Below are 21,334 nucleotides of genomic sequence, written 5' to 3'. Positions count from 1 at the left end.
TTTTACTAATTTGTATTACATTCAAACACGGGGCTTTTGGCAATTTGTAATTAATGCCTCTTCAAACCTCAGCATTCAATTTACTGTTTGACTCGAATCCTTGGTGCATGATATTAGATGTAACGTTGTGCACATTGTGCTCAAGATAATCAAGATCAAAGTTGTTAATCTCGATGCTGGAGCGGATTTCTTTTCTTAAAGCTCCCAACTTATTAAACCAAACAAAGCTCCACAGGTGAGGTCGTTCCAAGCTTTCATTTTAAATAGAGATCAAAACCAAATCTGTGATGATTAGTTTTTAAATATGATGTGGAATTTGACTTTGTGGCTTAGCCTGAAGGTCTAACTCACTTGTTGTTTCCAAGCTTCTGCTGAGGAAGGCCATTAAATGTGGTTGAAAGCTCTGGAAACAACAAGTACATTTGATTTTTTTTTTGTTAATCTGTTGTTTCCAAGTCACTGTCACAGTCCATCATTTGTATAAAAATGTGCACTTTTCTCTTTCAGAGAGGAAGATCAACTCTGAGGAGGACCTCATCATCCTCATAGACGGTTTGAACGAGGCAGAGTTCCACAAGCCGGACTACGGAGACACCATCGTGTCCTTCCTCACCAAAACCATCAACAAGTTCCCTCCCTGGCTCAAACTGGTGGTGACAGTCAGAACCACGTTACAGGTAAAGGGACAGACGGTCAGTTTGGAGTTTTAGTCTCTGGAATAAAAGGAGCTACTCTTTACCTTTTATTCATGAGGAAGAAAGAAGACCATTAAATTAATTATTTTACCTTAGATGACTAAGTATGTTGGCAATTTCTCAAGATGTCTCTGCACCAATATCACTGAATGATTGTGACCGTTTAGGAGATCACCAACGCGCTGCCGTTCCACCGCATCTCTCTGGACGGCCTGGAGGAGAACGACGCCATAGACCAGGACCTGCAGGGCTACATCCTGCACCGCATCCACAGCAGCCCGGAGATCCAGAACAACATCTCGCTCAACGGCAAGATGGACAACACCACCTTCGGCAAGCTCAGCGCCCACCTCAAGGCCCTGAGCCAGGGCTCCTATCTGTACCTCAAGCTCACCTTTGACCTCATCGAGAAGGGCTACCTGGTCCTCAAAAGCTCCAGCTACAAGGTATGAAGGTTGTCCCGCTAGCTGACACAGCCAGCAGTTGGAGCTGCAACAGTGGCTGCAATGCACAGCTCATATGGGAAATGAGGTGCTAAGTTTTCTTTAGGGTCAAAGAAAACCAGTAATAGTTGTCTGTAAAGGTACTCTGCAAACAGGAACATCTGATGGCTAATTCGGCATACTTTCAATGGAGCCAAGTTGCCAAAATGCAAAAAAATCGACTTTAAAAAATGACTCAAGTTGTAGCCCACAGCGTTACTCACTGCATCCATAGCAACAGGGAAGAGATGAAACCAAATATCCTGGTGCTCGTGATTTGCCAAGGGAACACTGGAATGGTATTTTTTATTTACTTGCACTCTGACATGCTTTGTGTAAAAATAGTTTCATACAATCTTCCACTTGACAGTCGGAACCGAACACCTTCTTGATAAATAATGCAGCTGAATTGTTTAAGTGTACATTTCATAATGAAATATTGTATCTCACACCTCCAGGTTCATTTCATTTCATGTATTCAGAAGTGCCAACAGACTCCATAAAAAAAAAAAATGAAAACTGATAAATTCACATTCTCCCCGACCACACGGAATAGTCAGAGACGCGCTGTACAAACACGATGCATTATTCATAGTCTGTAGAGCGCCGGCAAAACGAAATCAGCATTACGATTCAGCTTCTTTTTTCTCAGGTGGTTCCAGTCAACCTGGCTGAGGTGTACCTGCTGCAGTGCAACATGCGCTTCCCCACGCAGTCGTCGTTCGAGCGGGCGCTTCCTCTGCTCAACGTGGCCGTGGCCTCGCTTCACCCGCTGACCGATGAGCAGATTTATCAGGCCATCAACTCTGGTTCGCTGCAGGTAATAATCCTAAAATGCACAAGACCTCCCACCCTGAGACCGTTAAATATATCAAGGCTTTCAGTTGAATTGATGTATTGATGCTGTGATCCAGTGTTACAGTCAACTTTTATGACTTTGGAAAAGTCTGAATATAAAATAATCAATAATAAACTTAATCTCGAGGAAACATCAAATATTCCATCCTCAATCATACAAATACAAGTATTGTAATGAACTTATTCGTTCCCTGCTTATAAATAATATCAGCTTTACCTGAGCAATAAATAACAAATAGCATTGAAACGTCGTCTGTGGCTGCAGGGCACACTGGACTGGGAGGATTTCCAACAGCGTGTAGACAACCTGTCAGTCTTCCTGGTGAAGAGGAGGGACGGCACCAGGATGTTTGTCCACCCGTCCTTCAGGGAGTGGCTGATCTGGAGAGAAGAAGGAGAAAAGACAAAGTTCCTCTGTGATCCGAGGTGAGGACGCACAGGAGAAATGGGGGATTGAATGAGAGGTTTTTCTTGTGTGAATTTGGTGAATCTAACACATCCTAACCAACCGATCGAGTCAGCAGTAGACCGTTCTGTTGATGATATAACATCAGGAATTAAATAGCCGGCTACCTGACGCCATCAGAAGTTAATATTCATCACAAAAATGTGGCAACGAATGCTTCTTCCGACAGCCACCTGCTGCTGTATCTCTTACATGTACTTTTAAGTCAATGTGTGAATACAAATGTCTCCGTCAGTCGCCGGTACATGATGTTTATCTAGCAGAGGAGGTGTAAGAACATTGTATTCCCTGTTTTATCATTTTAAAAAACGATTGCACCACCAACGGCACAGGTGATAGCACAATGTAATGACCTGATGAGTCAGTCTCAAGTATTGAAGGACTCCGTGTTCGTCCTCTCTGCAGGAGCGGTCACACCCTGCTGGCCTTCTGGTTCTCTCGGCAGGAGAACAAGCTGAACAGACAGCAGACCATTGAGCTGGGCCATCACATCCTCAAAGCACATATCTTCAAGGTACACTGTTATTTGTCTCCACACACATCTATACAGTCACACACACACACACGCCCACGCACAGCTGTGGTCTGGGCTCCAAAGTGATGAATATTTACAATCCATCTCTCTCTTCAAGGGTCTCAGCAAGAAAGTCGGAGTTTCCTCATCCATCTTGCAAGGCCTGTGGGTATCCTACAGCACAGAGGGCCTTTCAGCTGCACTTTCTTCACTCCGAAACCTCTACACTCCTAACATCAAGGTACAGGCGCTAACAGAGGGGAGTCGCGCTAAAAAGATGTTTCTTTAAGTATGTTCTGGGTACCAAATCAAATCTTGAAATATGCTTCGCTAGAAACTTCCTCTCTCTCTCCGGACTGTGTTAACTTTGTATGACCTTATTTTTTACTTTTTGGAGACATTATGTTTTCGGGTTGTCCAACGTCTGTACTTTGGTCTGTCCCATACTCGTGAAACGCAATATCGCAGGAACACCTTGAGGGAATTTCTTCACATGTTGCACAAACGTCCACTTGGACCCGAGGATGAACTGATTAGAATTTGGTGGTCAAAGGTCACGTTTTTTGGGCCATAACTTAATAGGATAACATAATGAAGCGATGACATTTTCAACAGACATAGATGTCAACTGCAACTTGACTGTTTGATGGATTTATAAAAACCGCGCGGTGGTAATTCTAGTAATTCCTTTTTTCTACCCAGGTGAGCCGGCTGCTGATGCTGGGCGGCGCCAATGTGAACTACCGCACGGAGGTGCTGAACAACGCCCCCGTCCTGTGCGTCCACTCCCACTTGGGCTACATGGACATGGTGGGTCTGCTGCTGGAGTACGGCGCCTTGGTCGACTCTCCGTCCGAGAGCGGCCTGATGCCGCTGGGCTACGCCGCCGCTGGAGGACACATGGCCATCGTGACGGCGCTTTGCCGCAGGAGAGCGAAGGTGTGTGTGAAGAGTTTGACTCTCTCCTCGGAGTGTGATCAAGGCTACGATCGAATGTGTTTTGTAATTTGTTTCCCTGATCATCTCCATGTCCCGTTAACAGGTGGACCACCTTGATAAGAACGGCCAGTGCGCTCTGGTTCACGCGGCCCTCAGGGGCCACATGGAGGTGGTGAAGTTCCTCATCCAGTGTGACTGGGGCATGGGGCCACAGCAGCAGCAGTCTCCACAAACCCAACAACAGGCGGCCTTCACCAAGAGCCACGCGGTGCAGCAGGCCCTCATCGCTGCAGCCAGTATGGGATACACAGAGGTACAGCAGGGAGGGAAGGAGGTGTCGTGGTTCTGATTATCAGGTTCTCCAGTGTCTTTAACTCCAACACTCATATTGAAAATCTTAGCTGTTTTGTAGTTCTTCTGTTTTAAAGGTTTGAGGTGCACAGTTTTGAAGCTGAAAGAGGGAAATAAATTATTAAAATGCTCGATTTCATTTATTATTAACACATTTCTGTGGCGTTGTGCACCACATTCGCCACATGTTGTCCATAAAATATATTCAGGAATGCGATACATTAAGTCGTAACTTCTCATTTGAGCTTACGCTGCAGTATATCAGCCATTTTTAATACTAGAACAGCCGCCAAAGTCCTGTTCACAGGAAGAAATCAAGGATGCAAGAAGAATCAGACTGTGCTGAAATGTTGATGTTAATTAGTTACACTCACACACACACAAACACACAAGTGGTTTTATATTTATGTCTCTAATATGTTTATCCGAGTCTGTTTAAAGTAAACTTGGACCTTTTAACATTTGTCATCTCAAATCTTGCCCCCCATCAGATTGTGTCCTACCTGCTGGATCTGCCAGAGAAAGATGAAGAGGAGGTGGAGCGCGCTCAGATCAATAGCTTTGACACCTTGTGGGGGGAGACAGGTGGGAATACCTACTTTACATTACACCTGACTCTGAATGCTTAATGCTGTTGTGTGTGGTGGTGGTGTAACGGACCGTCGTTGATCCGGACATGGTTTGGCACGCATGTGAACCGATTAATTGCACAGTTTACCCATCATAGTTTGAAATAGGTTACTGCCGATCGTTATCGGTCGATACTCTGAAACGGGGATCAGGAGCTTCCATTCTCTTACATTATGATGCGTTCAGGTTCTATTCAGTAAAACATTGTCATGATGTGTTCAAATGTAATCTTGTAAAAGGTAGTTTTGGTGAGAAACTAGAAATTAAATACAGTTCTTTGGAGGAGATGTTAGAGAGGGAATTATGACGAAGCAGCTTATAATACATCAATATTTTTCTTTTTTATCAATAAAAGTGATTCCCTAATCATTTGGATTATGAAAATAACCACTAGAGACGACTATTGCAAAGTAAAAGGATAACATTTAGAATTTGTGATGGTTTACGCTGACTTTTTTGGGGGTTTTATACCAGCTGCTATAACAAAACCACGAATAAAAACGATCCGCAAAGGTCGATGTGGCTCATCGGAAAAATGGTTTTGGCGTCTAAAGAAAGTTATATTTTCTCCAAACCGTGACTCAAACCGTGATACGATCCAAACCTCTGTGATCCGTTTCAGCCCTAGTACATTTGCGTGTGAACTCTCTGGACAAAATGTGAAAAATAGACATACAATACATATAATTACTGTTTTTCTTCTTAAGGAGTGTTTTGTGAGTGTGGTTTTTTCCGTGTGGCGCTGCGAGGCAGAGCGCTGCAGTGCGGATATGAGAGATCGTTCTTGTGTGTCTGCTTGCTGCTGCTGCTGCTGCGTCAGATGCTGATGGCAGTGCAGTGGTGTCATTGGAGTACAGACCGGGCTGGGCTCACACGCCGGGAGGGTGGGGGGTGGGGAGGATGGATGAGTGTGCTCCAGGGTGCTTAGAAATGACTAGTCTGATTGCCCTGTGGCTGGACGTTGAGAAATGTAATGTGTCATCGTATCCTAAAGCTATGAAAACTGATCGCGAGGCATTATTCCCCCGCTGCAGTTTCATAAAGGCTGCTTCTCGCTGTCAGTCGAAGACGGGGACTTGAGCTCACTCAGCCGTGGTTTGATTGTTTATAAGGGATCAGAGGGATAACAGTTGTTCTGGAAGATGATTTTTAATCCAAGTGTTACCGGATAGGTCAACTGAAAATACATTATTCTTTAACAGCCAGAGGCAGAGTGTGTATGTACTGATGGACTCACTGAACTGTGTATATCAAAGTGTTCTTCCAGCAGAACATTGAAAGGTTGAAAATAGAGCTAGACTGATAAATCGTCTGATGTTATCTCATTACAGATATATATCAGTATCCGTGTTTATGTCGGCTGATAAGTAACAAACTACAGACAGAGAGTTTGTCTACCGAAGAGCACTGAAGAGTTGATTTTTCAACCAAAAAATGTCCCGAGAAATATGTATCTTGGTCTTAATTACTATAATTATCCTTCACCTTTCAAAAAAACAGTTTTTACAGCATTTTAGTTCGTTTTTATGTGTTTTCTTTTGCCGTTTAGTTTATGGTTAGGTGTTCTGTTTTATTGTAAAAGCACTTCGTAACGGCGTTTTGAAAGGTGCTACATAAATACAGTTTATTATTATCATCAAAAAAGAATCAAAGAGATTTGTATCATCTTGTTTTTTTTATATTATGCATATATGATTTTTTTTTAATTCTAGCGACTAATATATCGTTATCGGATGTTTTTTAACTCCCAGATATCGATGTTGGTATCGGCCTCGTAGTCGGTTCGTGTCGGGCTACAGTTGAAACCGGGGTCAACCCCTCTGGGGCTGCTACCACTTCGCTTAAAAGAGATTCGTTCTCTCTGCTTAAGTTATTCCATTTATAGTCATTACATTTGAGAAGATGTCTTTTCAAAGACTGTTGCTTCCACAGAATCTCAAGGGTCTTGTCTTCTCCTCTTTCCTCTCTTGTCCTCTTCTTTCATCCTCTTTCCTTTTCTCCTCGTTTTATCTTTTCCTCTTCTCTTCACTTCTCGTCTCTCTTCTTCTCTTCTCTTTGTTTCTTCTCCACTTCTATAGTGCACAGATTTCTTTTATCAGCTATAATTTATATTTTTTATAACAACATGTATCAATGTATGAACCCACAGAGAATTTCCATCCCAACCTGCAGCTCCCGTTGGCTTTAAAAGGCTTTACAGCGAGCTTCAGCTCATTGTTTAGCTGTCTGGCCCTTTAACTTTACTGTGTAAAACAGTTTCACTGCTTTCATAGTGTTGTTTTCAGCCGCAGAAGGCGAAGCGGCTCTAAGAACCCACTGTTCACTCCTGTTAACGACTATCTGGTGAACACAGAGGAGCATTTAGCTGCTATGAGGCCAGATATTTCCCTCAGGAGCTGGTGGTAGAGACCAATATTTAACTTTCATCATTCATCAAATGGACACAAGCATGACTCCAAATGAATAATAATGTTGCTCTGATGCCATATCAACTTTCTATCCACCACCTGTGCCCCACTTGCCCTCATCTCACCCCTGATTCATTGTGTGTTTGTGCGTCCAGCTCTGACCGCAGCCTCCGGTCGGGGGAAGCTGGAGGTTTGTCGTCTGTTGCTGGAGCAGGGGGCGGCTGTGGCCCAGTCCAACAGACGAGGCATCGTCCCGCTGTTCAGCGCCGTCCGACAGGGACACTGGCAGGTTAGTGGCCCCCTGATCCCCTTCCCCTCATTTAATTAAAACATGCACTTGATTTAAGTAGTCTCCAAGACTAAACTAAACTCCAAAAGGCAGTAAAGACGTGGCAATTGTGCTCTAGAAACTGATATGTTTTGCTATTTCCTTCATCTCACAAACACTAAGCAAGTACGACATCAGGCTGCTGTTGACATAATGACACGGGTGCTGTATTTGGGTGTTTTAGATCGTGGACCTCCTCCTCACACATGGCGCCGATGTCAACCTGGCTGACAAGCAGGGTCGTACTCCTCTAATGATGGCCGCCTCAGAGGGACACCTGGGGACTGTTGAGTTTCTGCTGGCTCAAGGTAAGATGCTACGAAGGAAAACACCGGGTTTAGAGCAGATTTAAAACCACAAATATAAGAATACAAGAATGTTTGGTGTATTTTCTTTTCTCATACTTGTGTTTACCCCGTAGTCCTTCATAGAAACAATTCACAGCCGCTGCACTAATAGGAAAGAGTGTAATTAATTAAGTTTTCAAATTGTGTTTTACGATAATTACAGCCAAATTTAATCAGCGGCAGATTTTAAAAACCCATCAAAATGCATTAAGCAGTTAGTTATGAAAAGAATTCGGAGTGAAAGGCTGTGTCTTACTGCTGCCACGTCTCCTCCCAGGAGCCTCTCTGTCTCTGATGGACAAGGAGGGTCTGACCGCTCTGAGCTGGGCCTGTCTGAAGGGACATCTACCCGTCGTCCGCTGCCTGGTGGAGAGCGGAGCCGCCACCGACCACGCGGACAAGAACGGACGCACGCCCCTCGACCTGGCTGCCTTCTACGGAGACTCGGAAGTGGTAAGAGTGTAAATCCACCAATGAAAAGGAACTACAAAGAAACCCCTCCACTCAGAAATGTGTTTTTGCTTATTGTTACTTCATTTGAATGTTTGGAGGAAATCGTTCATTCTACTGTGATATTGTATGAAAAATACTGAAAAACGTATACATGGTATCTTATTTATTTTTATTTTAAATGTGAGGAGAAGCCCCTTGAAATGCACCATCTCATTTTCAACACAAATATAGAAATTAATTAATAATGAAAGAATTAGTCATCCAAGTTATTTTCAAACGTTTTCCAGCTTCAGCATCTCAGATGAAAACTTGATAGTCTTCATCTTATACTTATATGATAATACCTTTGATATCTTTTGGTTTTTGACTGCTGTTTGGACAAAACAAGTCACCTACAGGTGCCACACCTATGTCTGGGACTCAGACTATTTCCTCAGTGATACACACATGAGTCAGTTTAAATCCCTCTGTACCCGACAAAGAGCCAATCTTTGGTTTCAAATGTTGCACTTCTCTAAATGTATTAACATATGATTAATTGTTCTTCATAAAGCTATTCTCAAAACATCTCTCTCTCTCCTCAGGTCCAGTTCTTGGTTGACCACGGGGCCATGATAGAGCATGTAGACTACAGCGGCATGCGTCCCCTCGACAGGGCGGTGGGCTGCAGAAACACGTCGGTGGTGGTCGCCCTGCTCAAGAAAGGAGCCAAGATAGGTAAGAGCGGGGTGACAGTAAAGAGCCTCCCACTTAGCTCACAAAGGACCCCCTTCTAAACGCAGGCTCGTCGTCCCGTAGCACCCTAGCTAAAGGTCATTCGCCTGCCGTGAAATGAGATACAATTTGAGATTGTATTTTTGGCTGAAAAGGTCACGCATTGGAGTTCAAGCATGAGCTGCATGAAAGACCGTGAAGGCAGAATCCAAAGATGAAAAACGCACTTTCTTTAAAGTACACGCCTCCTGCTTGTCATTAAAGCGCACTGTAGCATCTTACTGCTATAAGCCATGGATTCAGGTTTGTGTCTCCATGGAGCTTTAACCACTTCCTGCTACTGTATGTCATCCCCCCCCCCCCCCCCCCCCCACACACACACACACACACTGCCGCTTGTCCTCAGCTATTTATGGCTCTGATGTGCGTTTCTTTTAATTGTACTACTGTTGCCGCTGTGTTGTTTCTCTCTCTCTCTGTCTGTTTGTCTCTATCGCTCACGCTATCTCCCTGTTTCTCTCTCAATCACATCCTCTGTCTCTCTCTCTCTCTCGATTCCCCTGCGGTTGCTCAGAGACAGGTTGTTATTAGCGCTTGCGATGTTTCTTTTCGGTATCTCTCTGTTTTCCTTTATTTTTCTCCTTTTGCCGAGGCACTTACCTTCCGCTTCTCACTGCTGCTTTTTTTGTGTTCCTTTTCTCACTTCTCCTCCTCCTCCATCACCTCTCTTTTTTCTTTCACCTTCTCGCTGTTTCTATCGCTCTGCCCTCCCACTTACACTCCTTCCCTTGCTCTTGACCTCCTCCTTCTTCCCCCCTTCCTCTCCCCTCCCCTTCACCCAATACCCACCCACTCTTGCCCCCATCCCCCGCCTCTCTCTCCGGCCCCAGGATGTCAGACGCTGCCCAGTCGGCCCCGAGGTAAAGCCAAGGCTGTCGACTTCTCACCCCACCAGGCATTTTGACAGCTCTATCTCCTCTCTCTGTGTTGTCTGTGTCGCCCTAAGTGTCGGCAGGCCAGTTTAGCTTCTCAAACTGACAAATAATAACATGCAAAGGTATTAGCACTGACAGTGATGCAGTTGGGATTGCCTAGAGGTAGATGCTAACATTAATGAAAGCATGCCCGGCCTCCGGCCTGTGACGTCGTATCAAGGTGTTGACCTTCCATCCCACAGATGCATGACGGAAGCCCTCAGTAACTTGCGTGGTCGCTATCTAGCGGAGCTGCATGTATTTGTAATTCCTCTGTACCACCGCCGCCACAGACTGAGGCGATACACCACTGTGCTGTGCATCGTTCATCTTCCAGATGTTTCCTCAGTGTCAGCTAGGCCAGTCAGCAGCATTCCTACCCTCACCACCAGCAGCAGCAGCAGCAGCAGCAGCAGCAGCTCAGAGGACAGCTAACATTATATCCCTCCTGCTTGCCTCTTTTGTTGATCGCACCTGCCCTGTGTCTCCTCGTGCAAGATCCCCTTCCTCTTCATCCCCGTGGTGTCGTGTACATGTGTCAAGGATTGCTGTTGCGCAGATACAGAAAAGACATATCAGTTTCAGCAGTCTGCAGGGATTAACTTTTTTTTTTTTCCCTTTTCGTTTTTTAAAATACACAACACAGAGTTTTTCCTGCTCTCATGCTGGTCTTGATCACATCCCTGAATCAGTCAGTAGCACAAAGACTTACTGTACATCTGCACTTCTTGACAAGACAGAAAATGTGTCTCAATAGAAAGACAAGACAGCGTTTTTAGTTGTTTTTTTTGTACTCAGATTTGCAGATAATTGCTACAGTTTAATTCAATTAACCATTTAAAAAAAAATCAAAATGTGCTCATTCTGCACTCCAATTAGGCTCTTGATTTTTGTCAAATAGTATTTGACCCCGGTCTGATGTCTTTTAGCGAGGTCACAGTGTTCTCGACATGTCGGAGCAGATCTTTATAATCTTTTCTCTGCAGTGGATTGCCTGTCTTTTCTCCTCCATTCCCCCATTTTGGCTGTTGTCCTCATCCCTGTTATTATTGTTGTGTGTAGTGTGACTCCCAGTCGCTCCTTCCCTCTTCCTCCTCTTCTGCTTATTGCTGTGTGTCTCTCTCACTGTGTTTCTGTTTTCATCTGCTCCTTCCTGTGTTACCCAGGTCCAGCCACATGGGCCATGGCCACCTCCAAACCCGACATCATGATCATCTTACTCAGCAAACTCATCGAGGAGGGGGACAGCTTCTACAAGGTCAGAGAACGGGCGCTGCCCCCTGGAGCTCGGATATCATTGTTGGAATTGAAGAGATTTTAGTTGATTCTATTTACAAATGTTTAGATAAATGTATCTTTATGTTTGTCTCTGGTTTATGTTGTGAACCGTGATGTGAGGATAACCAGACTTCTTTCTGTTTGTCCGACAGAAGGGGAAGGTGAAGGAGGCAGCGCAGCGTTATCAGTATGCCCTCAAAAAGTTTCCACGCGAAGGCTTCAGCGATGACCTCAAGACATTCAGGGAACTCAAAGTATCGCTCTTCCTCAACCTGTCCCGATGTCGGAGGAAAATGAACGTGAGTCTGCAGACGACCAGCTGAGTGAATGTCACAGTTTCTGGGATTTACTAAAGCAGACTTATTTGAACTTTTGAGACGTTTCTCATATTAAAGTATCGGACATGTAATGACAATAAAGCTGTTGGCTATATTTTCACACGTCTTTGTATGTGTTGGGTTTTGTTTAATCTCTCCAGGACTTTGGGATGGCTGAGGAATTTGCTACCAAGGCACTCGAACTGAAACCAAAATCGTTTGAAGCATACTATGCCAGAGCACGCGCCAAGCGTAGCAGCAGGTACACTCCTTTCACCCATCTACACATCATAATCAATTAAATATGTGAGATACTCTTTGATATACATTTTAAATCGTTTCTGCAGCTACATTCTCCACTCATATTTGTGCTCATGCATCGTGACTCCCAATATGCTCCTCCATACTGCTCTGGACGTCTCATCAACTGTGACTTTCCCCCAGAACTAACCTTCGTTGTCCTCTTTCCAGACAATTTCCTGAAGCCTTAGAGGACCTGAACGAAGCCATGAGGCAGTGCCCCAACAACCGAGAGATCCAGCGGCTGCTCCAGAGGGTGGAGGAGGAATATCACCAGCTCAACGAGGAGGAGCAGCAGCAGCTGGAGCTGGAGCCTCCCCCCTCCCCTCCTCCTACGCCTCCCCCAGAAGACGAGGAGTCCCTGTCCCTGTCCCTGTCCATGCCTCTTCCCCCTCCGCCAGAGCCCCGTCTGGAGGACATGGAGCCCGTCCAGGACCTGTTTGAGGACGAGGACTACCTGGAGCAGGAGCTGGAGGCCATGTCTGTGTGTCTGCCCCCACCCGAGTCTCTCAGCAATCCGTCCAGCCTCACCATCATTCACAGCCCACCGCTCTCCCCAACACATCCAGATCAGATCTACTTAGCTGGAGGTTTGCCCATGGGCCAGCCTTACGAATATCACCCCACCTCCTCCTCCATGTCCTCTCCAACCCGCGGGTCATACCAGCACACATCGCCCTCCCTCTCCCCAACACATCAGAACCACTATCGACACAGCCCGCCTCACACCTCCCCGGTGCACCAGTCGTCCTACGGCTTCGGCTCGCCTTCTATGTGTCCTGGGGGTCAGGGGATGGATCACCAGAGCCCACCGCCTTCCCCTTTACGTCGAGCTGCTCAGTACAGAGCCAGTCCGCCAGTAGAGAGTGTTTGTATGTACAGGTCCCAGTCTGGTTCGCCTGTGCGCTACCAGACAGAGCAGCTCCCCGGCCGACCCAAATCTCCCCTCTCCAAGATGAGCAGCCAGCGTTCATTCCAGCTGAGCTCTCAGCCTTCTCTGTCCTCCCAGCACCACCAAGCCCAAGGCCTTCGTCTTCAGCCTTCTATAGCCCAAATAGTCCGCACAAACCAGCCCAGCAACGTGATGGGCAACAGCATCTACGCTGGCCAGATGGGGCACTCCATGGGTGGTCGCTACCAGGGGGGTTCAGTGGACGTTGAGAGCCGGCTGGTGTACCAGCCCTCCCTGGATGGACGGTCCATGCCCCAGGTCCAGGCCAGCCTCAGCTCTGGGGCCCTCTGTCAGCACGGTGGCCGAGGAGGGGTTATGGAGTCGGGCCTGTTGAAGGATGAGCTACCCCAGCGCCCCTCCTCTGCCTACCGCGCCAGCAGCGGGGGCCCAGGGGGCATCCGTTACAGCCAGACACCTCAGATAAGCCGTAGCCAGTCGGCCGCCTACTACCCGGTCTCTGAACACGTGCTGGAGCGAGCCAATGCCATGCCCCCTTGCCAGCTGGGCTCTCCTGAGATCCCACATATGGTAAGACGCCCCGTCAGTGCCAATACTACTGAGTTGAAGCAGCATGTGCCCACCCCCAGGCCTCTCATCCATTCTCAGAGCGTAGGCCTTCGATTCTCCCCCTCCAGCAACAACATCTCAACTGGATCCACCTCGAATTTAGCGCCGGGTTTCAGGCCGTCCTCTTCCATCCAGCAGATGGAGATCCCCCTGCAAGCCACTTATGAGCACGCCTGCGATGACATGTCTCCCATCTCTCCCTCCCAGGGCGGCGGGGGGCTGTATCCGGGCGAGAGCACCCGCTCTCGGAACACACCCTTCATGGGCATCATAGACAAGACGGCGCGGACTCAGCAGTACCTGCATCAGCCCTCGCGGTCCAGGGCCATGACGTCGATGGACTCTGTCATCAGCCCCACTTCGCCTGGCCAGCTGGTCCACCAAGGCTCCACCTACAGTCCCCCCGCCTCGCTGGGCAACATCGCCTACTACAACAAGACCAACAACGCCCAAAATGGACACCTGTTGGAGGAGGACTACTACACCCAGACCCAGCCCCCCTCGCTGGGCAAGCTGACCAACGGCTCTCGCGGCAATGGGGACATCCTGGAGCGGGTCAGCCAGGTGCCCACCTACCCGGATGTGAAGGTGGCGAGGACTCTGCCCGTGGCACAGGCCTACCAGGACAACATGTACCGCCAGCTCTCGCGTGACTCCCGGACCCAAGGCCCCACCTCCCCCATCAAACCAAAGAGACCGTTTGTGGAGTCAAATGTGTGATGGTCTGTCTGTGATTGGTTGGCTGTGGACTGGACTTGTTAGTGGGAAGTGAGAGGTGAAAAATATTTAGCTCAACAGCAGATGCTGCTGACCCTTGTGTATGTGGACATGGACGAACTCATCCTAAAGAACTCATCGGGAGACAGTCAGAGAGAAAACCACACACACTTAGGGTACTAGACATTATCCGAAAAACATAACTAACGGAGAGAAGCGATTATTTCATTATCATATTCTGCACACAGGTGGGATAACAGGAGGGTCCTAAGTGCTGATCTCATACTGAATCAAAGACCAGCGCACTTCAACATGTTGTGTGGCACAAAGATCCCACAAGTGAACACAACAGCGGGCGGGACTGTAAGAGTGAAAGTACTAATCATCGGACTCTACTTGTGGACTCTGTATCCATCTTCTGTTCTTTCAAAGTGTGCTCTTAACCAAGGTTGCTAGTAGGCTCTATTCTATGTAATACAATAGTATATGTTCAATACTGTACATTGCTCAGAAAATACAAATGGCTCAACAACTCAGTACTTAGAGAAAAATGACAATATTTATAATTAAGTTATATATTGTACATAGAAAGAAACATAGTTTGCGTTTGAATTGTATTCTGTTAACCTTGCCTTTGTGTCCCACTGCTAGTCATATGGATGTGGAAAACCGAGCAGGGTAAGGAATGAGGGACAACGACCAACTTTGAGTGATATAATTACCTCTATTGTGGCAAAATAAAAAAGATTCTGTTGTGGTTTAATGAGAGAAAATGCGTTCTCTGCTGCAATACGTCCTCGATGATCGGAAGACCGCACCCGACGAGTACTTTCTTTATCGGTTAATCTACAGATTCTTTTTTTCTGTACAATGTCAGAAAATAGTGAAATAAGTCGAGTATAGTCCAACATGACGCCTTCAAAACCCCAAAGACATTCAGTTAAAGATATATAACACACAGAAAAGCAGTGAATCTTCACACTGGAGGAAGCTAGAACCAGAGAACGTTTGGCCTTTTAATTTACCGTCAATCAAATTGCTTTTAGCTCTAAATTTCCAAACACTTATAGAGATTAAAATCTTACCCAGAGTACCACATAGTGCATGTATGCACTATTGAAAAGCCCAGGTATTAAAAAGCTTTTTCTTTCATATATTTTGTTGATTCAATCATTTTAAACTTTGCCTCATTTCTTAGGTTAAGATACACAAATTATGACTTTCTATAAATGGTTTTTTTTGGATAATTACTATATCACAGACCTCAGGGTCAAGGCTGCAATCTCTGACAAATTGGACCAGCTCCCTGTCGATAAACTGCTTTGAATACTTGCTCAATCATCTGCTTACATAAACAGGCAAAGCATCAGTTGCTGTAGGTTTTTTTTACAAGCTCGTCTGATAGTTTTTGCAGAATTCTTTAAACTTGTTTCGAGGACAGATCGATGTATTTGGCCTTGAGTGCAATAAATTCTAGTTTGAATCTTTGGCTACAGGAAGTTGTAATCAATGAATGATGCGGGTCAAATGCTGAATAGGGTGATTTTATCATGTGGCACATGGGTATCAAAGTTGGTCTTTGTCCCTCCTCCGCAGGTAATCGCGCCGTGTGTTCCTGAGACAGAGTACATATGCTAGTGATGGGTTGACATGGATAGTGCTCAGCGATTAAAAGCAAGCAAATGCATACACGACCACTGTTACAGACGTTTCCCCTTTCTCCTGCATTATTCTGTGTCGTTTCTTTTTACCCACAATGCATTTTTATTCCGCCACTTCTGCACTAAAAATGCCTGTTAAGTTCTTAACTAAGGGTGCACTTTATGTATTTTACTTACTTTGTTGTTATGATTGTTGGAATTGGAGAAAGTGGGTTTGTGATCAAACAGACCTCTGACCAGTGATACCAGACTATCATAGACACTATTATTAATATTATTATTATTGTTGTATGATTTACAAAGCAGTGATGAATGACAATATGAAGAGCAAACAATGGTTTTGAACTGGTGAAGATGTATAGACTTTCTAGCACAAGTTGTATATACTGACTCAGATATTCCACTCACTTCAGCTCGGGTTTGTTAGTGAAGCAAGTCTGTTTCAGGAGTCCGATCATATTTAAGTATTCCACATCTTTAAAATAAAATATATATACATTAAAGTCCTCTATCTCTAGATCAGCCAGTCTAATCCACTGGCTTTGCACACATCTTGAAATTAAGTCGAATCTACTGCAACAAAAAGAAAGAGTATGACTGAGGTTTCAGTGCCCTGAAACTCCATGTTTGGGTGATGGAGAAAGTGGAATACTGAGAATATCCAAGTTATTTGTATATGTGGGAAAGGTTATAGACCATTTGTCTGTAACATTTTATTTTGGTTTCTCCGATAAAGAATATCTAAGGAGGGACAGTTCCTTCTCAGTTCCACCTGCTACCAGAGAGATGCCCTACTCATCTTTACAGAAGTGAAGATATGAGCTGTATTATACTTAATTTAAGAGGACTTCTAAGTTGAGGATATTCAAGGGTGTATGGTTTCAAGCTGTCTATGTATATTAGTTTGCTGTAAATAATCTGATGCATGTTCTATTCTTTCCATGAGCTCAAGCAGAAACATGTATAGCGGTGTTCTGACCCTGGTGTGTGATACGTTGGGATCAAGATAAGGAGACTGCTATCCCTGAACTGTCCTTATCATTGTCCTTCAACCTCACCAGACAAAAAGCAAAAGGTTCTTTTATTTTATTTTAATGTATTTGCTTGCTGAGCAGAGTTCTCTTGTCTGTAAATGTGAGCTTTCAGATCGCTGTGATAAAAAGTTGAATTAAAAACAATAAAAAAGAATGTGTTTTTATCTCATAACTGATTGTAATCTGTACAGTCAAACCTATGTATTGGAGACAAAAAAAGAACATATTTATAAATGGTTACCAACTGAAACAAGCCCTGCATGTCAGTCATTTATTTTAAAGAATACTTTTATATAACATACACATGTCATCTTCTTATTTTGGATTATTACAACATATAACACCAGTGTGTCGACAGAGAAAGCTTCTGTACAATATGAAGCAATTCAATGCCACTCCCAGAAATATTGCATTTTGTAAAGCTATTAATGGAGAAATGAATGGTGTTGCATTGGATTGTGTGTAATTTACATCGTCCTACATCTGTTGACCTAAACAAAGTATGAGCCCAAATTTCTCTGGAAATGCTCCATCAGAGTTTTTCAATTGTTGAATTTTACACACCGTTATTTCATGCTAATGTGCTCAAAAGGTAACTCCGCCCATTTCTCCACATCAGAATCTGTTTACAGGTGTCGGGTCTCCAGCGAAGCTACACGAAATCTGATAAATTCTGCCTCAAGTGATGTCACTTTTTGACTCTCCACCGTTTTCGGAGTGTAATGCTGAACCGGTGGAGTACTGGTTTGACCTTTCCTGGTTAACGTTAACAATTAGAGTACTATAAAGTTCTGGCAGTCTTAAAATCGTAGGATCAAAATCCCTCGACTGTCTTGGACACTTGTTCCAACTTCATAAACAATTTTCGGTCCTCAGACCTCATTGAGAAAATCTTTTCCATCTGATTTAACCGATCTGTTACCTGATGGAGGTCTGAGGGCTGAACCTTCATCGATACAGTGAGCACAAAGAGTCGACAGCCTTTCTCTGGTAACATTCAAACGCTAGACTGTCAAATATGGTTTTCAAGTCGCATATGTATTTTTAATGTGCAATGCCTCAAAACTGCACTTTTCCCACCAAAATATACCGTAGTATTAACACTTATTATTATTGCGGTATTTAGAGTTACTGCAAATGTGAAAGATATACAATCCCCACACTTAAGGCCCACGTAATCTCACCAAAAAATAAGTTTGTAAGAGAACAAAAATAAGGAGAAACTAACTACAGCCTTAACACTCCCATGAAATACTTCGAACAGACATTTTAAGTCCTTGGAGGGGTTCAAGACAGACAATAGTTTCTAGTCCTTCCTCTTTTTGTGTGTGAACAGGTGAACCAGTCCAGGCACAAGCACCATGACAATCTGAGGTACCATGACAAATTTGACAAAGAACAGCCCATAGAAGAGTCCCTGTGGTCGGACCGGGAGCGGCAGACGATTGACGTGGTACAGTCCCATGGACGAAATGGCCAGAGACAAAGCCCGAGGAGCCCAGGGCAGAGACCATCCGCCGGGCTTCCAGTACTGGGCCATCCCCAAACCCAGGAGGGCCCCGCAGTCTCGAGTCAGAGAGGAGAACGGGGCTGAATCCAGACGAATCCACTCCGCACGGCTGCACCATTTCTTAGCCAAAGCAATAGACCTGTGGAAGAAAAAAAATACATCAAGTCGGGGCAAATTTACTTCACCTCACAGAGCTTATTGTGCACTGAACAGACTCATCAACACACATAAATGAAACGAAAAGACGAACCAGGAGAGGTCGATTCCCAGTTGCTTCAGTCCGGCATGCAGCATCACAGTGCTGAACAGCAGGCCGATGCTCAAGCTAAAGAAGAACAGCAGGGAGCGACCGTCTGGGACTCTGCGGCTCAGAACGATCCCCAGAATGAAACCTGACAAAAGCAAGACAATCAGTCAGAATATACATTTCTTCACCTGGCTGAGACTTGTTCTATAAGTTTATACTGTACTTAACACCTTGTTTTAGTGGGAATTGCCGTAAATCAATTCGGTTTTATGGTGATTTTGGATTCCTATGATTTTTGCAACAGTGTGAAGAAGTTCTTAAATTCAATGGATTAGCCAGAAACAACCAATACTGTCCGGTTCTTCTACCTAGTTATGATTTTCCAGGAAATGTACTGTATTATGTTGTGTTTGTATGTAACATTACATATACGGGGGTAATAGGGTTTAATCCATTGCCCTACAGACACTCCATGTTTTAGCTTGTGCATGAAACTGTGTTCAGACCTGTAATGGAGCCGGCGATGACCTGGTGAGGGAAGTGTGCGAGGATGAAGATCCTGGAGATTCCAACCGCCACCAGCATCACCACATAGAGCAGGTAGGGAGCAGCTGATAACATCACACTGCAGCCACACACAAAGAGAGTCATTAAACATTAGCTCTGACAGTCTCCATTTTCTTTATCCGGGCTTTTGTTTATTTCAAATGGACCTACCTGTGAGTACGTGAGTAGAGGAATGACCCCAGTGAGGACACCACCACCCACCAGACTGCTGCCGTCACCATCGCATGTCCCGACGGGCTGCCTGAGAGACAGAGGGCGGCTTTAGAGCTCTGGCTGTGCCGTGAACTAAGCGTGCTGTCTATGTCTGACACATGTTTGTTTTGTATTTACGGGTTTCTCACCTGGGCCGGTTTCACAGGTGGAGGAAAACTGGTGAACGTTGGGTTGCTTGTTGACAAACAGACGGGACTCACCTATCCACCAGAATGGCCTTTCTCCAAACAGCATCCTGGGAAAGATTAAATAAACAATAACCATCTGTCTCTACCAGAGTGCATAACAACATGACCTGAGGTAGTCTTTGTACTGCATATTAAACCTACTCCTGTTTGTCCAACAATCATATAATATTTTTTCTGTTTCAGTTTCTGCTAACTCTAAACTTAGGTCTGTATGTTTCTACACTAAGCTCTTTACATCCTGTGAGAACAATGTCAACAGTTTCCTTACACCTCACATTTATCTCGTACTTTCTTGTATGTGAATTATGCATTTAACCCTGCACATCCTCACCTTAATTTAGAAGAAAATACATTTTCTTTTCTACACCTCCCTCCATGAATTCTAAAACTATAACATCCCCTCATTTTTTGCATTTGTTCCATATTTCATTCCTTCATGGTGTATAAAAATATCATCGTCACAACTCTTAATTCTCTTTTTGGCAATTTATCAGCATACATTTTATTTTATCCATGAGGAAATGCCACTACTAATAACTACTACACAATACTGTATATAAAAGGTTCCGCTTGTATCTGTTTCACGTCGGACAGTACACACTGCTGGACTGCGTTTACTTTCCAGGAACTGCAACGTCAACAGAATGAAATCAAAAAAACATTTCTAATTGTGAATAGAAATATAAAGAATACAACACTACAGTTGCCTTTGTATCTATATAATATTGACTCATCTGAATATCAACTGCCCGTTTAGCGTCATTCTAACACGTTAGACACACCAGAAACACATTAGAAACGTGTTTAAAAACCTGTTGGCTAACTTACTTACCATTTAAACACCAAGTTTAACCACTCTGATATAGCTGACACCCAAAGCACCGCTACTCCAGCTCGTTTGCTGATGAAATATGTGAGGGGAAAGACGAGCAGAAAGGCTGCTTTAGGATCTCCAATATGAGTGACAACCAGCCACATCTTTTCTAGACTTATCGTCCTCTGCTGTAGACTTTCAGCCATCCAGATGCCATGGGTGTGAACGGCCTCCATGACTGCGTGCGTACTCTCCCGAAACATATACTACTGCTAAATAATCAAGACGCAATTCTGATTATTTTGCAGCAAAGCTTGCAGTACCGCCATGTCTCCAGTAGGGGGAGCTGTTAGGATGAAGAGCGGTTGAATCGTGTTTAATGGGAGACAAAGCCACAGCTTTATACTTCGATTAATTGAATTATATATACATCAAAGTGAATGTTATCAAGTAGTATTTATATATCTTAGACTAACTAATATTATTAAGAAAATATGACCCAGTTGTTTTGTTTATTTTTTATACTATAAGTACAAGGCATCCTGATCCATACCAGTTGGTGGCGGTAATGCACCAATTCATTGTTTGCCAACCGCCAATAAACCTAAAAGAAGAAGAAGAAGAAGAAGAAGCTAGCAGTACCGCCGTATCTCCAGTTGTTGAATGGGAGACAAAGCCACAGCTTTATATTTCGATTAATTTAATTACATTTACATGTTATCAACAATTAAAGCGTTAAGTGGAAGATTTAATGATGAAACATTATGTTACATAGATTAAATTATGATTGTGTTCGTCGTATTGGAGTAA

The 21,334-nt window shown here is 44.5% G+C and overlaps 2 protein-coding genes across 2 annotated transcripts in view; one reads left to right on the top strand and one right to left on the bottom strand.

Annotated features, from left to right (window-relative positions):
• The window catches only part of tanc2b (tetratricopeptide repeat, ankyrin repeat and coiled-coil containing 2b), a 92,295-nt gene extending 76,853 nt beyond the window's left edge, over positions 1–15,442 (top strand). The window contains exons 13-30 of the mRNA XM_076094063.1: positions 508–677; positions 863–1,141; positions 1,830–1,997; positions 2,301–2,461; positions 2,907–3,015; positions 3,134–3,256; positions 3,718–3,954; positions 4,058–4,267; positions 4,797–4,890; positions 7,499–7,632; positions 7,856–7,979; positions 8,296–8,471; positions 9,056–9,188; positions 10,076–10,105; positions 11,326–11,417; positions 11,590–11,736; positions 11,916–12,016; positions 12,226–15,442. Of these exons, the coding sequence (XP_075950178.1) occupies positions 508–677; positions 863–1,141; positions 1,830–1,997; positions 2,301–2,461; positions 2,907–3,015; positions 3,134–3,256; positions 3,718–3,954; positions 4,058–4,267; positions 4,797–4,890; positions 7,499–7,632; positions 7,856–7,979; positions 8,296–8,471; positions 9,056–9,188; positions 10,076–10,105; positions 11,326–11,417; positions 11,590–11,736; positions 11,916–12,016; positions 12,226–14,293 (4,556 nt within the window). The 3' untranslated portion in view covers positions 14,294–15,442. The remainder of the gene's footprint in view (positions 1–507; positions 678–862; positions 1,142–1,829; positions 1,998–2,300; positions 2,462–2,906; positions 3,016–3,133; positions 3,257–3,717; positions 3,955–4,057; positions 4,268–4,796; positions 4,891–7,498; positions 7,633–7,855; positions 7,980–8,295; positions 8,472–9,055; positions 9,189–10,075; positions 10,106–11,325; positions 11,418–11,589; positions 11,737–11,915; positions 12,017–12,225) is intronic.
• A 1,769-nt stretch (positions 15,443–17,211) lies between these two features.
• Positions 17,212–20,823, bottom strand: g6pc3 (glucose-6-phosphatase catalytic subunit 3). Its single transcript, XM_076094064.1, has 6 exons — positions 20,543–20,823; positions 19,651–19,757; positions 19,460–19,550; positions 19,249–19,367; positions 18,746–18,887; positions 17,212–18,634 (listed from the first exon to the last, which is right to left on the bottom strand). The coding sequence occupies exons 1-6, from the start codon at positions 20,785–20,787 to the stop codon at positions 18,292–18,294; spliced, it is 1,047 nt and encodes a 348-aa protein (XP_075950179.1). The 5' UTR covers positions 20,788–20,823; the 3' UTR covers positions 17,212–18,291.
• Between the last annotated feature and the right edge of the window lie 511 nt (positions 20,824–21,334).

This window comes from Anarhichas minor, unplaced genomic scaffold (assembly GCF_050575085.1).
Source record: "Anarhichas minor isolate MPS153535 unplaced genomic scaffold, ASM5057508v1 ptg000017l, whole genome shotgun sequence".
Lineage (NCBI taxonomy): Eukaryota > Metazoa > Chordata > Actinopteri > Perciformes > Anarhichadidae > Anarhichas > Anarhichas minor.
Note: the sequence above shows the minus strand (reverse complement) of the source record. Positions and strands in the feature narration are given on the sequence as shown.